At 35.1% G+C, this 15,372-nt stretch overlaps 1 protein-coding gene and 1 long non-coding RNA gene across 2 annotated transcripts; both read left to right on the forward strand.

Annotated features, from left to right (window-relative positions):
* The first annotated feature begins 1,626 nt into the window (after positions 1-1,626).
* On the forward strand, positions 1,627-4,028 carry LOC109240281. The gene is made up of 4 exons (XR_002070041.1): positions 1,627-1,843; positions 2,658-2,770; positions 2,864-2,963; positions 3,080-4,028. It is a non-coding gene; the product is annotated as an uncharacterized LOC109240281 (long non-coding RNA).
* An 8,229-nt stretch (positions 4,029-12,257) lies between these two features.
* LOC109240282 lies at positions 12,258-13,070 on the forward strand. Its single transcript, XM_019406910.1, has one exon. The coding sequence runs from the start codon at positions 12,315-12,317 to the stop codon at positions 12,789-12,791; it is 477 nt and encodes a 158-aa protein (XP_019262455.1). The 5' UTR covers positions 12,258-12,314; the 3' UTR covers positions 12,792-13,070.
* Positions 13,071-15,372: the final 2,302 nt, after the last annotated feature.

The raw sequence follows: 15,372 nt of genomic DNA on the forward strand, positions 1-15,372 counted from the left end.
TCTAGTAAAGGCTTGGTGACATTAACCTCTATAAGCATCCTGGCAAATGATACTCTAGTTTGCTTTATCGTACATTCATCCGCATATTTTGGCACTCCAATTGCACTAGCTATCCTGCTCAATGAATCTCGGCTCCAGCAATTCATAGGTAGGCTAGGGAATTTAACCCACAAAGGCAATTCTGTAAGAAACTCGGCATTGAAATTAAATTCAGGGCACCATTGTTTTAAAATCATTGGCTTGTTATTGATGCTATATGGCCCTGCATATTGCACTTCTTGCAATCAGCTATTGACTTGAATTTAACTATATAATACCCTTCTTCATGGTAATAAACTTCAGGCTCAGCTACCATATTCCAATTTTGAGTCACATATCGCTTCATATAGTTATACCCTGGAGTTTCCCCTATCACATAGACCACTAATGCAGCTTTCCACTTATAAGCTTCCCTATTTGTTTCTTCCTTATCGAGCTTGACCGTTAAATTTCCATCAATCAACTCTGGTGGTATGTAATCAAGTGACATACCATTAGTTGCTGCTCGATTGCGATTGAAAAGTACACACCAAATGTTGTTTGTCTCTTGTCCCTTCAATGGTTGCTCAGGCTTCCTCAGATGTGGCTCTTTGAGTTGTGTTGATTGTTGTTCTTCAGTAATTCCTGGTAATTGCAGTTGCAGAGGCTCACTTATGTTCAATTTCCTAGCTCCAGTTGACAATTTACCAGTCGAAATTAGCGGAGACAAAGGAGGAAATTGAGTTGCTAGTGGTGTAATCCCTCGTTGTTCACTTCCATTTTCTAGGGTTTCAGCTATAACCCTAGCACTAACCTAGCTTCCTGCTGTTACGAGTGCTTGCTTATTCGGTCTTCCTCGCCCTCTAGCCATGGCCGCCGCCGTCGGCGTAGATTTGCTTAATCTGCGCCGATCGCCCTAGTCTAGAGAGAGAATTACGTATCCCATAATATTATGCCAAGTGTCAAAACAAAATATCAACACGTGTCATATTTTAAGAAAAAACTCCAATAAATTTGAAGATTCAAAAAAACTTGAAAATAGAAAAAAACTTACAAAATTTTAAACCATTAATTTGGTCAGTTATTCACATCCCACGATTGGGAAGATCTATTCACTCCACGATCCCAAGTTTTTTGGGCAGATCTTTTTTAAACTTGAAAACTAAACAAATATAATTACTCACGACATTTTTTTAAAAGACAATTTTACATAAAAATATTAATAAAGGAAAAAAATACTCCACGATCGTCAATTAAAAAATTGGACTCCCACGTTTTTTCATTAGTGTTTTTATTTAATTTATTATAAACCAAAAATATTCGACTACAAACCTAAATATTCGACTACAAAAATTCTTTACAAATAATTTTACATAGAAATAGGAAGAAAGGAAAAAGAAAAACACTCCGTGATCCTCTTCCCAAACGTCGGCATCAAACCTAATCAAACCTAAATATTCGACTACAAAAATTCTTTACAAGTAATTTTACATAGAAATAGGAAGAGGAAAAAGAAAAACACTCCATGATCCTCTTCCTAAATGTGGGCATCAAAACCTAACTCCATAACTTAGAAACTGTCTACTACGCTAGTAATGTCTCAAACAGTCTGCTCCTTCTTTTCTTTTCTTTTACATTCCCTTTTTTCTCTGCTCAAAATACCGAACTTTGCAAATATGGCTACAACACTTCATGAAATCAGTCAAATTGCAAGCAACTTGATGCAATTGAATCTCAAAGTTAGAGTCGTTCGAATGTGGAAATCCCGGATCGTTTGAAGCCTGAAATACCATATTCCATTGAGTTGATTTTACAAGATGCAGAGGTAACATACTCAACTTTACATAGTTCTAAATTTCTTTCTTTTCTGCTTTTATGATAAATTTTTCACAATAAACTGTACTAATTAAACAATTATGTGTAGTACCAGTATTCTGTTTCTGTTTCTGAAAGTTATCATCGAAAAGTTTGTTATTAATTTCTTTAGGGCGAACTTACGGCAATTTTGATTATTCAACTTTACTTAGTTTTAAAGTTCTTCTTTTTCTGGTTTAACGGATAAAATTTCCGCAATAAACTTTACTAATTAAACGATTGTACCAGTATTCTGTTTCTGTTTCTGAAAGTTTATCAATTAAAAGTTTGTTATTACTTTCTTAGGACGAACATACGAAAATTTTGCTTATATATGAAACGATTATGTGTAGTATGATTATTTCTCTATCTGTTTGTTAAAGTTGTATTCACAATTGCGTTTCTCAATTGTCTAAGAAAAATACCAGTAATTTAAATTATGTATAAAATATCTTTAATTGATATGGAGCTCACTGTAAAAATTATTATAATTCATCTATATTGAATCTTTGTACGGTTTAATTTCCATTGTGTTTAAAATAAATCTCTGCCAGATACCAGCTATGCTCGACTCGGTTAAACTATTATCGGCAAGTTTGTTAGAAGGAACATAATGAAACTTGGCTCATATATAGATGATTCTATTTTTTTGTACTATGGTGGAGGGTTGGGTGTGGTGATAGTGTGAATACTTAATCGTGTTTAAACAGTCCTTTATCTATTGATATGGTCCTATTAGTAGAGATTTTTAAATTTGTTCTATTTTATTTTTTTTCTTGAACAAGGACAAACAGCAGCCACAGCCACAGGTGCAGCTGCAGACACACGTGCAGAAGCAGGAACAGAAAGAGGTGGACAGTCTTAAAGACGAACTCTCAAGTCTCAACATAAAATAGATGTATGGCTCTGTTAATTATGGAAATCATTGTTTAAAGATATTTAGTACTTGAACATGGTTTAAATTTACATATGTGATTGACTGTTATTTCAGGCGGTTGTTCTGCAGGGATATTAATGGTTTGGGTTTGAATGAACTACGACTGCTTGAACATCAACTAAATGAAGGACTATTAGCCATAAAGGACATGAAGGTGTGAAGATTGCTTTGATTATTCAGTTATTAGTGCCACAAGATGTAGTCAAATTTTTTCAGAATATATCTATTTTGTTGAATCATGAAATCTGAGCCATATATTCTACATTCTAGGAAGAATTGTTGATACAACAACTAGAGAACTCAAGGAGGCAAGTAAACCACATCAGAAAGTTGAACTATTTATATTTTTTATTCCAGCGAAAAAAGATTAGAAGTACATAATGAGCTTTTCTCATGTTCTGCTCATGTTTCTTTATGATGATGCCTATCCAGGAGGAGAGGGCTATGTTGGAGAGTGAAACCTTACACAGACAGGCAAGAGAAGCCTTTGTTTTTGTTTCTATTGCTTTACAGTCTATAACTCCCCCCTTTAGGTTTCTGGTGGTTACTTTCTAACCATATTTTTTTAGAAGGTAACAACTTAACTGCATCAAAAAATTCTACTCATGAATGATGAAATTTTCTGGAAACAACGCGTCTTGACTAAAAAAGTTATATCTCTTTGTAGACGCCTCAAAATCGTGATTCGCTTGTGCCATTGAAAAGAGCACTTCTAAAACTAAAACATATACAAAAAACATCTAGATTCTTTGTATATTTATAAAGATATACTTTTGAATTTATTTTTGAAATATTGGTATTCTAATTTTCACATCTTTACGTGTCATCACTAATAAAATCATATCTTTCTGCAGACACATCAAAACTATGATTTGCTTGTGCTGTTGGAGTTAGAACTTCTAGGGCTAATACATACAAAAAATAGGTCCAAAATATTTGAATATTTATATAAATTATCTTTTGATCTCAGTTTTAAATTTTGTCATTACAATTTTATAGCTTTGTGCATCCTGACTACAAAATAATACATCTAGTTGCAGGCACGTCGAAACCTTGATCCACTTATGCCGCAGGAGAGAGGACTTCTTCAACTACATTATATACAAAAAATTAGGTTAAGATTCTCTGTAAATTCATACAGATATTTTTTTGAACTCAATTTTGATTTTCGATCATTGTGCTTTTAACAGCTTTGCGCTTTCTGACAGTAAAACTTATATTGCTGGTGCATCGTCACTTCTTGATATCGTATTATTTTTTATTTTAATGCTTTCATTTTCTTTCGCTCGCACTTCTATAGAGTTACAACTTGAGTTTACTTGAAATATCAAGAGATTCCATATCCATATCATGGAATTGCGGATGATAAAAAGTATCCAATGCCAAAGTTATTCAACTTAAACTTAATTTTCCGGTGATTGATAGTTTTCCTATAATGAGGTAATCCCTCGAGTATTTGCTTCACCTTTAATAATGATTAACAAAGGAGGCATTCAATGTTCTCGAAATTTTCTTTAGTAAGGCTACTAACATGAAGGTTCTTGCGTACAAATCATCTACTCATGATGAGATAGTTATGTCTGCTAGCCCCAAAGTGAAGATCAGTCCCATGAAGGCAAGTAATTTGTGAATACCAATATTTTTCATTTTCAGAGGTTTCATGGATGAAAGAAATCATCGAGACAAGCCGCGATGAGGTTCATATCTGTTGAGTAATTTTTATTAACTTCAAATTAACTATTTTGGTATTGTTGATTTTGTACGAGATTATAACATATTTTCATACCTTATAAAGTAATTTTTTGTTGTTAATCCTGACATAGAAAGATTACTACAATAATGTGAAAATTTAATTTTTTAATAAAACTATTTTTCGTAAGTTTTGAAAATATTATTGTAATACTTAATGATTGGTGCTGACCTTTGTAGCTTTACTTGCTTGATTAATGTAATTGTTAGTTGATGGGGGAATCGACTTAAGAAATTGTCACGACCCAAACCTCGCACCGGACGTGATGGCGCCTCTCGTGAAGACAAGGCCAGCTAACTAACCCAACTCGACTCTTTCAAAATAGTTAAACACAAATGAACGACAAGATACGACATAATGATATTAATTAACAGATTTACAACCCAACACAGCCCTAATCGGGGTGTCACAAGTCACGAGCATCTATAAGAATGAAATCTCCACTTTACAGTCTAGAAATACACTGAATAAGAATAATGAATAACATAGAAAGACAGTGGTGCTGCGAACGCTGGCAGTCACCTCGCTAAAACCTCTACAACTCTGCCTCCACACAGCCAATACCCGCTACCGGGTGAACAAATACCTGCAACTGCACACGAGGTGCAGGGAGTAAAGTGAATACTCCAACTCAGTCAGTAATAAAGGTAAATAATAACTGAGCAACAAAAAATCACGTAAAGCAACCAACATGCCATATAGAAGTCGGGTACAATTTTATGAGAAAATAGTAAAATCTGTGAAATCTTTAAAAATACCTTGGCTCAGTTCAAATCTCTTTTGAAAATGATCTTTTCAATAATTATGAAAATGGTTTCAAAACAGATAGTGCTGATAAGCACGGAAAATCCGCCCCTCGGGCACAAATACCACAGTATAACAGGTAAAGAGGCAAATAAGTACACAAGATGAGCACATAAAAGTTCGCCCCTCGGGCAATATCTCAAACTGAACCAGCCCCTCGGGCTCACTCTCAACAAGACTCTCAACCCCTCGGGCTCTCTCTCTCAGATCACTCTCAGAACGGTATCACATAGTAGCCGCTGCGGCGTGCAGCCCGATCCACATATTGCTGCGGCGTGCAGCCCGATCCACATATTGCTGCGGCGTGCAGCCCGATCCACATATTGCTGCAGCGTGTAGCCCGATCCATAGCTCGCTGCGGCGTGCAGCCCGATCCATATGGGTATCCGCGCTCACTGTGGGGGTGCAGACTCCGGAGGGGCTCCTACAGCCCAAGCGCTATAACACTGCGGCGTGCAGTCCGATCCAATATATATATATATATATACTGTTGCGGCGTGCAGCCCGATCCATATAATATATTGCTGCGGCGTGCAGCCCGATCCATATAAGTATCGCTGCGGCGTGCAGCCTGATCCATATATAATCCTGACATCCAGGCCCTCGGCCTCACATCACTCAGTGTATCCTCACATCTGGCCCTCGGCCACACTAAGTCAGAATATCATCGCAAGCCCCTCGGGCATTAGTAAAATTGTAGTCCTCAGCCCAGATTATCATTTAAAATATCATTTAAGACTCAAATCTTAGTAAAAGTGGGAGTTGTAAAATAGTGGAGAAACAATATGACTGAGTTCGAGTAATAAGTCAAAATAGCGAGAAAACAGTGAAAATAATCCCCGAAGGATTCAAATAGTTGGCACGAAGCCCAAATATGGCAATCAGCCCAAACAGCAGTGATAACAAACAAATTCCAGTCAAATATGCAGTAAATTCATCAATCGGGACGGACCAAGTCACAATCCCCAGCGGTGCTCTACCCTACGCCCACTATCCGGCGTGCAAGTCACCTCAATATAGCACTACGATGTGCAAATCCGGGGTTTCAAACCCTCAGGATATCATTTACAATCATTACACACCTCGAACCGGTGAAATCTCTAGCTCGCGATGCCCTTGCCCCTCAAATCGGCCTCCACGCGCGTCGAATCTAACCAAAATCAGAGCGAATACATCACAATATGCTAAGGGAACAATACCCAATCGAAAACAATCGAAAAATATCAAGAATCCCGAAATTAGCAAAACCCGAGCCCCGGACCCACTTCTCGGAAATCAGAAAATTTAACATTAATGGATTCCTCATCTTCTCACGAGTTCATACATACTAAAAACTCTCAAATCTGAGCTCAAATGACCCATCAAATCCCAATTTGAAATATAAAAAACTCAAACCCTAGTTCATCAATTTTAGGCTTAATTTCCATGAATTTCTAGACCAATTTCACAATATAATTGTGTTTTAAGTTCAAAAATCTTACCTCCAATCGATTCTCCTTGAATCCCTCTTCAATTTCCTTCAAAAAGCTCTCAAAAATATCAACAATGGAGTAAATGAGCCCCAAAATCGCGACTGACGTGTTTTAAAACATTCTGCCCAGGTATTTACTCTTCGCGATCGCGGAAAATGCTTCGCGATTGCGGAGAACAATTTTTCCAGCCCAAAATTTACTCTTCGCGATCGCGGTCAATGCTTCGCGATAGCGATGAATAGTTCCCAGCTCTTCCGGACAGCCTCCAGTATAACGGTCATAACATTTTGCACACAACTCCAAATTACAAATGGTTTGATGTTCTGAAAACTAGACACATAGGGCTATAATTTCATATGTTGCTCATTTCCTGACTCCTTATACATTGCGAGATATAATCTTTCAAATTCATCCCTGTGTATTAGAGACCTTCCCGGGCAGCCTATAGAGTAACCATCATAACTTTTTGTACACAACTTCAAACTCCAATTAATTTACATTTCTGAAAACTAGACACAAAGGGCTACAATTTTCGTTTTTAGATCATCTCCAAATTCCTTATAGATTGTGAGGTATAAGCTTCCGAAGTGGGATCAATGCAACAGAATATTTCTTCTCCGCGATCGCGAAAGGCATTCGGTGATCGCGATTCATTGGCACGTTTCTCACATTTTACTCACCGCGATCGCGACCTATTCCCCGCGATCGCATAGAACACTGCTGTAGCCAAAAACCAACAGTTAAAAATGGCCTAAAAATGGTCCGAAACCACCCCGAACTCACCCGAGGCCCCCGGGACCTCAACCAAACATGCCAACCAATCCTAAAACATCATTCAAACTTGTTCCAATCTTCGGAACGCTCAAAACAACATCAAAACACAAATTTTTCGTCGGATTCAACCTTAAAATTTTGAAAAACTCTAAAAATACATTTTCGATCAAAAAGTCTACCAAACCTCGTCCGAATGATCTGAAACTTTGCACGCACATCCCAAATGACATAATGGAGCTACTGCAACTCTCGGAATTCCATTCCGACCCTTATATCAAAATCTTGCCTATCAACCGGAATTCGCCAAAATACTAACTTCGCCAATTCAAGCCTAATTCTACACCGGACCTCAAAAACCACTTCCGATCACACTCCTAAGTCACAAATCATCTCCTGGAGCTAACCGAACCATCAGAATTCACATCCGAACCCTCTAACTCATAAGTCAATGTCCGATTGACTTTTCCAACTTAAGACTTCTTAAAAGAGACTAAGTGTCTCATTTCTTATTAAAACCACTTCAAATCGACTCGATACACAAGATATGTATAATGAAGCATAAGGAAGCTGAAAATGGGGAAATCGGAGCGGTAACTCATGAGACGACGGGTCGGATCGTCACAGAAATAATATAATAACAATGTGACATAAATTCATAGACTGCTAACTAATTGAAGAAATATGTTAGTGAAGTTAAGATTTTCATATCAACGTACGTTTTCAAAGACTTAATAGCTTGTGATATATATGTTCTATTATAGATAACTAACAAATTAAAATACTATTACTTTGTAGCTACAATTTGATTGTGTTTGAACATTTATTTTTGTTTGCTTGCGCTGGTCCATGGAAACAGTCAATAATATCTCCGTGCTATTTTAACCATTACATGTGGTGGCAGAAGACAAACTTGATCCCCTCCATCATTTGGCAAAGCTTGCTTCTATTTTTATGGTACATTCTCCTCCTATTCCTCAATTGTTATAGTTGTACATCAATTTGTGCGAGTGCGAATTACATTGATATTACTTCTTATTTCTTAGGCAGTTGAATTGTTCCTGGAGAAGTTTTGCTATTTGTCACACATTTATATCATTACTTCTCATTTCTCAGGCACTTGAAATATATTATTGAAACAAAGTTGTACTCTCAATTGAAAACTCGGTTGGTGGGACCATCCACCTTAACTACAATTTATTACTCCAGCCTAAGCTGCATAGCATTGGAGAAGTTCAATTAGTTGTTAAAAACTGATTTTTTGGGATTGCAATGATTTGGGAAAGAGGAACTAAATCGTGTCGTTCGCCACGCTCAGGTAATTGCTTATTTAATTATTCAGAATTTTTTTTGTCCTCACTAATTGTGAGAAGATACAAAAATATTACATTAAAGTATAGGGGTTGAGGTAGAACTGCAATTTGATGTTTGATGTTCATCTCTTGATGAGTAACTTCTACTGAATTGGTGCTGAGCATCCAACTAAGAAAAAAAGGAAAGAAAAAAAAACAGCCTGAGAATTAGGATAAACTGTCTGCCGTAAAAAGTTTTTAATTCTGTCATTTGGTGCTAGAGCATTTGCTAAATTACGCATAATTTATGCTAACTTTATGCAGAAAATGGTCTGAACTATTAGCTAGAGTACTCATAGGAAATAACATAATGATATGTTTTAATAATGGTTAAATTTTTTTTTTACAAGTGGTGTATGTGTGATGTATTTGTCTAAACAATGTTAACAACATATGAACATTATAATTTTTCTATTATTTTCTAGATTTTTGCTTGTGATCGCTGGGTAACCCTTAGATGAGCATTTTTTTTGGGTCAATTTTGTTTTCACTTTATGATATTTCTGTTTTTGGTAGAGATATTGATACTCCGATTGCTTCAGTTTTTAAAGAGGAGATAAGTTGATTTTAGGAAACTTTTGCAGTTTAAAAGAACAATGCGTAGCTTTTTTTAAAATTCAAATTTTATTAGGACTATTTATGAGCATGTGAATATGAATGTAGGATAATCATTTTTTTCCTGATAGTTTATAATTGTACAATGGAATTATAACACAAAGTTTTTTTCCTACAAGTGTGTTGAAAAATTCATAAAAAGCTTAACCACTACTATTAATATTCTCGCTTTCTTTACACATGATTCAGAGAGCAATTGAGCAATTGAATGAAGAAGACGATTCTTATGAAAAAATAAAATCAAAGTACATTATGATAGTGGGGTGATTTGTCATGGGCTCATATTACCATACTCAGATACCATTTGAGAGACCTGTGTGAAAAGAGTAAACTGCAGAGACTCCCTATGGTTTCTATAAGGCTTTGTGATGCAATTCCCTATTCCATATGTATATTGACAATGCATTTATATGTTCATACAATACTAGTATTTGCATGCTCCTTATTGTCTATCGTATTTTTAAAATAATATTTTTTTATGAAAAACTATATTTAATATTCTCCACACAGCGCGCGGGTACGGATACTAGTTTAATTAATACAGACAACGCTTTTGCTTATTATTATCTTATGATGAGGGGAGAAATTAAAAAATAGTCAGATTTACAAGCGGTCATTCAAAAATAGTCACAGTTTCAAAAATAATTGAAATTTAGCCACTTTTCATGTAAAGTGAACGAAAATACTGTTCAAAATCCGAAAAAATACTCCAGTATATTATACTGGAGTTCCAGCATAAGTATACTGTAACTCCAGTATAATATACTGGAGTCCTAGTATTATATACCATTCCAGTATATTATACTTGAACTTTTCGTGTGTTGGAGTTCCAGCCTAATATGCTGGAAGTTCATATACAGGTGCACCGATCTCCTGTATATTATGCTGGAACTTTTCGTGTTGCAGCAAAATAGTGGCTATTTCTCAATGACTTTACAAACGATAGCTATTTTTGAATGACCAATCCGAAAACTGACTGGCCTGTTCTATTTTTACGATGATGAGTCAACACAATTCAATTCTTATTATGAATTTAGATAAGTATGTCTTAGTTTTGTTTAAAATAATTTTTTCGTCATATAAAATAAAATTCACATATTAAAAAACTTACTGGGACAAAGAAAACATCATCTGTAATTAAGTATTTGAAAGAATTATAACAAAAAAAGATTATTTGACTACTCAAATAATAATATGTACCATATTCTAAACCATGGATGGTATTAGATTATTTAACTAAAATGTAGTAATATTTAGTACAACGGAAAAGGGCCAACAATACCTCTAACGTATTTAAAATGGCTTAAAAATACCCTCCGTTAACTTATTGGTCCACAAATGTCCCTAACATTTGTTTGTGGGATCAAACTTGCCCCTGTATCTAACAGAACTAATCTGGTCAATTTTTTGACTTTAACTTCGCCATGTGGCATTTTCTTGACCCGCCATGTGTATTATTTGTATTAAATAAAATCCAACTGTATCTTTTAAAATACCCAACGACCCTGACCCGCTCCTACATATTTGGACGGTCGGATAAAAATAATTATATTCGCTAGTTAAATATATAAAAAAATATACAATAATTATATATAAAAATAGGTATAATATACATTAATATTTTAATATATATTTTACATGATATTAATTTTAGGAGAAATTATACGGTGTAGATTCTACTTGTTGTGGATAATTAAAAAATAAAGGAAAAAAGCATTCTACATTTTATCTCAAGTGTTATGCATCTTGCAGGATCTTTTTTCAGTACCAGAAAGCTGTAGTTCCTTAATCACAGGCCTATGGCGACAAATATTGTGAAACTATAAAAACAAATACAAAAATACCTTCTTCTTTTCTTGTTTTGAGTTAAATTTTGTTTGTAATCTGTGGCCGGCTTACTGCTTGGAACCATTCAACCTATAGTATCTTTCTGTTTTACGATGTCCTAATAGGGAAAACTATACTGTATAATTTCTCCTAAAAATAATATCATGTAAAATGTATATTAAAATATTAATGTATAATATACATATTTTTATATATAATCAATGTATATCTTTTTATATATTTAACTAGCGAATATAATTATTTATAGCTGACCGTCCAAATATATAGGAGCGGGTCAGGGTCGTTGGGTATTTTAAAAGATGCAGTTGGATTTTATTTAATACAATTAATACATGGCAGGTTAAGAAAATGTCACATGGCGAAGTTAAAGTCAAAAAATTGACCAGGTTAGTTCTGTTAGATATAGGAGTAAGTTTGAGCCAAAAAACAACGTTAGGTACATTTGCGGATCAATAGGTTAACAAAGGGTATTTTAAGTCATTCTCAATATGTTAGTGGTATTGTTGGCCCTTTTCCGTTAATACAATGCTATGAATTGCTACAAAACATTGTAACCTAGAGGAGATACCTTAGTGTTAGATATTCCACTCTATTTCAATTTATGTAACTAGTTTGATTGAACAATAAGTTTAAGCACGAACGAAAAACTATTGGAACTTACAATTCTAACAATTTTCTTTTGTGAACACAAAAGTATGTCATTAAAAATAATATAAAAATTTAAAATTGAATCATCCAAAATCTCTTATGTATTTGGAAAAAGAAAAAGAAAAAAAGGAGAATAAAGTTGTCCGCAGCCAGAAATTAGCCTTTGTTTTACTAAACTACTTAAAAAAATCATACACATTAGTCAACACGTGATTGGCTCAAAAAGGTGTCCACAGATTGGTTATATGAGAATGTCCCTTCCTGGCCTCACTTTGTCCAAAAAGACACCTTCAACAACCAATCTTCGCCATCGGCGGCCGGAAAATGTCCAACGCGCCTCTGCGTTTCTCATGCCTATAACAGATCTGACCTTTGGACGAATCTCAACTGTCAATCTGATCCGATTCAGTCATCCTAAATTTCTATTGGGCCGTAATATCGCTGCACTCAAAAGTTCGATGGCCGAGGAAGCGAATAAAAAGAGCTCAATCGAGTCAACAATGATTAATAAGAGCACTATAGAGTCAACGATGAATAATAAAACGGAGTCGGAGAAGAATCAGGAAAAATCAAAGGTTACCATTCCGCCGCCGCCGGAGAAGCCGTTGCCGGGCGATTGTTGCGGCAATGGATGTGTTCCATGCGTGTGGGACATGTATTACGAAGAGCTGGAGGAATACAATAAGCTTTACAAGAGCAATCCTGATGTTAAGCCTTCTTAGGTTTGATATGGAAACTAGAATTTGTATAATCAGCTCAATTCATATAAATTGTTGTTTGCTATCTTCATTAAATGACAGATTTACAAGCAGGCAGATACCGTACACAAAGTGAAAACTTTGTAAACTTCACCTTGTGCTCTGGAGAATAACAACTCTCTCCCCTTACTGATCACAAGTTGTTATCTGCTCTAATTTCCTGATTTTATCCTGTGGTTTGGAAACTAGTTTTGGCAAATACTGGAAGCAAGATACGAAAATAAATTGAAATTATTAATGATCCTGAAAATTTGTGTAACCAAGATTAGAATTTGATGTAGTTTAATAAAGCCAAGGCAAAGGTAAAGTGGAAGGTCAGTTTTTACAGAAAATTTTCAAGTTTCCGAAATAAACAGAATAGATTGCTTTATATTTTCGTGTTATCTCTCATGTGGGTTGAAGAAATTAATCCGAATAATTGTATGTTGTACGACAAAAATTTGCTTGATATTTACACTATATCAAAAATGTAAGATGTGTATTTTTCATACACTCATTTCTTATTTTAATTTTTAACTATCAAATTTAAATTAGTTGATTTGTGTTGAATCAAGCAGTGTACAGCTAATTATATGTAATAAGTTAGTATTGTGATTAGTGGCAGTTAGAAGTAATTAGGTGGTTAAGTAGTTGAATTAGTATAAAATGTACAGTACATTCTATTTGTTAGTTGAGTTAGTGGAAATAGAGCATAACGGCTCATTTTGCTCTCGTCTGTATCTTCCTCATTCTAGCTTTTACCGCCATAGCACAGAGATAATCTAAAGTTCATCAATTTGTTATACACACTTATAGCCTGAAGCCTGTTTGGTCAAGTTGGAAAAAAGCAGTTTATTTTGAGAAGTTTTTTTTTTTTTTCAAAAGTGTTTTTTTAAAAGTATTTTTGGTGAAAAGTTGTTTGTGTTTGACTAATTGATTTGAAAAGCACTTCTAAGCAATAATTTGTGTTTGACCAAGCTTTTAAAAAGTACTTCTAAGTGTATATTTCTCAAAAGTGCTTTGGGAAGAAGCTACTTTTTTCTGCTTCTCCAAAACTACTTTTTCTTCTCCTCAAAAGCACTTTTTTTTTTTCTTTCTAAAAGCTTGGCCAAACTCTTCAACTTTGAAAAATTTTTTTTTTTTTTTGGAAAAAAAATACTTTTCAACTTGGAGAAGATTGACCAAACATGCTATTAGTGCGAGTGGATATTTATCATAGTTGGAGTATCCTGTTAGGAAAGATCTTTAAAACATGAGTCTAAAAAAACAGGATGGATAGAAACATTTCTTGGAATTTTACTAAAACATGTACATCCAAGAAATTTTGCTCCGAAAATTGCACATTTTGGTTAAAGTTTCTTATTAGTCACTTTTGTTTGACTAGAAAATTATCAAATACTTTCCGAGCAAATCAATCGAAAAATATGAAGGGGTAAATCCTAGTTAAGAGTAATTAACTCTAGATTCGAGATGAATAATACGAATTAAAAGACATAGTCGAACATAAATGTTGACGGCGATTATGACCAGATCTAATGGCATACAGAAAGATGCATTAAATAACAAAGATATGAGTAAAGGAAAAGGTTCACCCGATCTTCGGTGAGACGGATCTTCTTTCTTTTCATAAAGATGAATGATAGACAAGTACAAGAACCTCATGACCCTTTTTGGATCTGATGAAGGTATTGGATCACATATCCTCTCATTTCTCTTGAGAGGTGTGTTTACATATTTTCTAGAAAGAGGGAGAGGGAGAGGGAGAGAGCCCCCTTTTTGGGAAGTCCTCCCCTCCTGTTTATAAGGGAGGTATCCATAGAAAATCCTAAAAAAAGGTATAATTTACAGGGAATATTCGGTAGAATATTCCTTTTGAGTTTTCCAAAGCAAACTAGATGTTTGATGACGGTCCGACCTTGGCCTATCCGACCACGACCATTGATGACGGTCCGTCCTTGGCCTGTCCGACCACGACCATTGATGACGGTCCGACCTTGGCCTGTCCGACCACGACCATTGATGACGGTCCGATCTTGGCCTATCCGACCACGACCATTGATGACGGTCCGACCTTGGCCTGTCCGACCACGACCACGACCACGACCTCATGTCGAATTTCTCTGATCTAATTTTGACCCATACAACTTTTTGGGGACTCATTGGCTAATAATGCCTTTATTTAGTGGGTTGAAACTGGGGCTAAAACTCAAAACCCGCACCAGTACAACTTGTATTTGTTTATGTACTTTTTCCCTCATGTGTTTCATACTGCTTTTGTTACCCTTCTAACATGGTATCCTCTTCTTTTGTTTGTTTGTTCTCATAATGCTTATTTTACTGCAAAAAATACAGTACTTTATCATTATTCATTACATCCAAGCTATATATGATATTTAATCTCCGAGTCAAACTATTTATTATGGTGTAAAGTTTGGTTATGAAGTATACACAATGTGGTCTCAATTATCACGTTTTTGTAGCAAAATACTAATACTCCCAGTAATAATTTACTACTTCCGAGAAAGAGTTACTAATACCAGATACAGTACCAAAACCTGTATTACTA

The sequence above is a fragment of the Nicotiana attenuata genome, unplaced genomic scaffold (assembly GCF_001879085.1).
Source record: "Nicotiana attenuata strain UT unplaced genomic scaffold, NIATTr2, whole genome shotgun sequence".
Lineage (NCBI taxonomy): Eukaryota > Viridiplantae > Streptophyta > Magnoliopsida > Solanales > Solanaceae > Nicotiana > Nicotiana attenuata.

Excerpts from the sequence above, each read along its gene's own strand:
- LOC109240282 (XM_019406910.1), top strand. The coding sequence starts at position 12,315 with ATGAGAATGTCCCTTCCTGGCCTCACTTTGTCCAAAAAGACACCTTCA.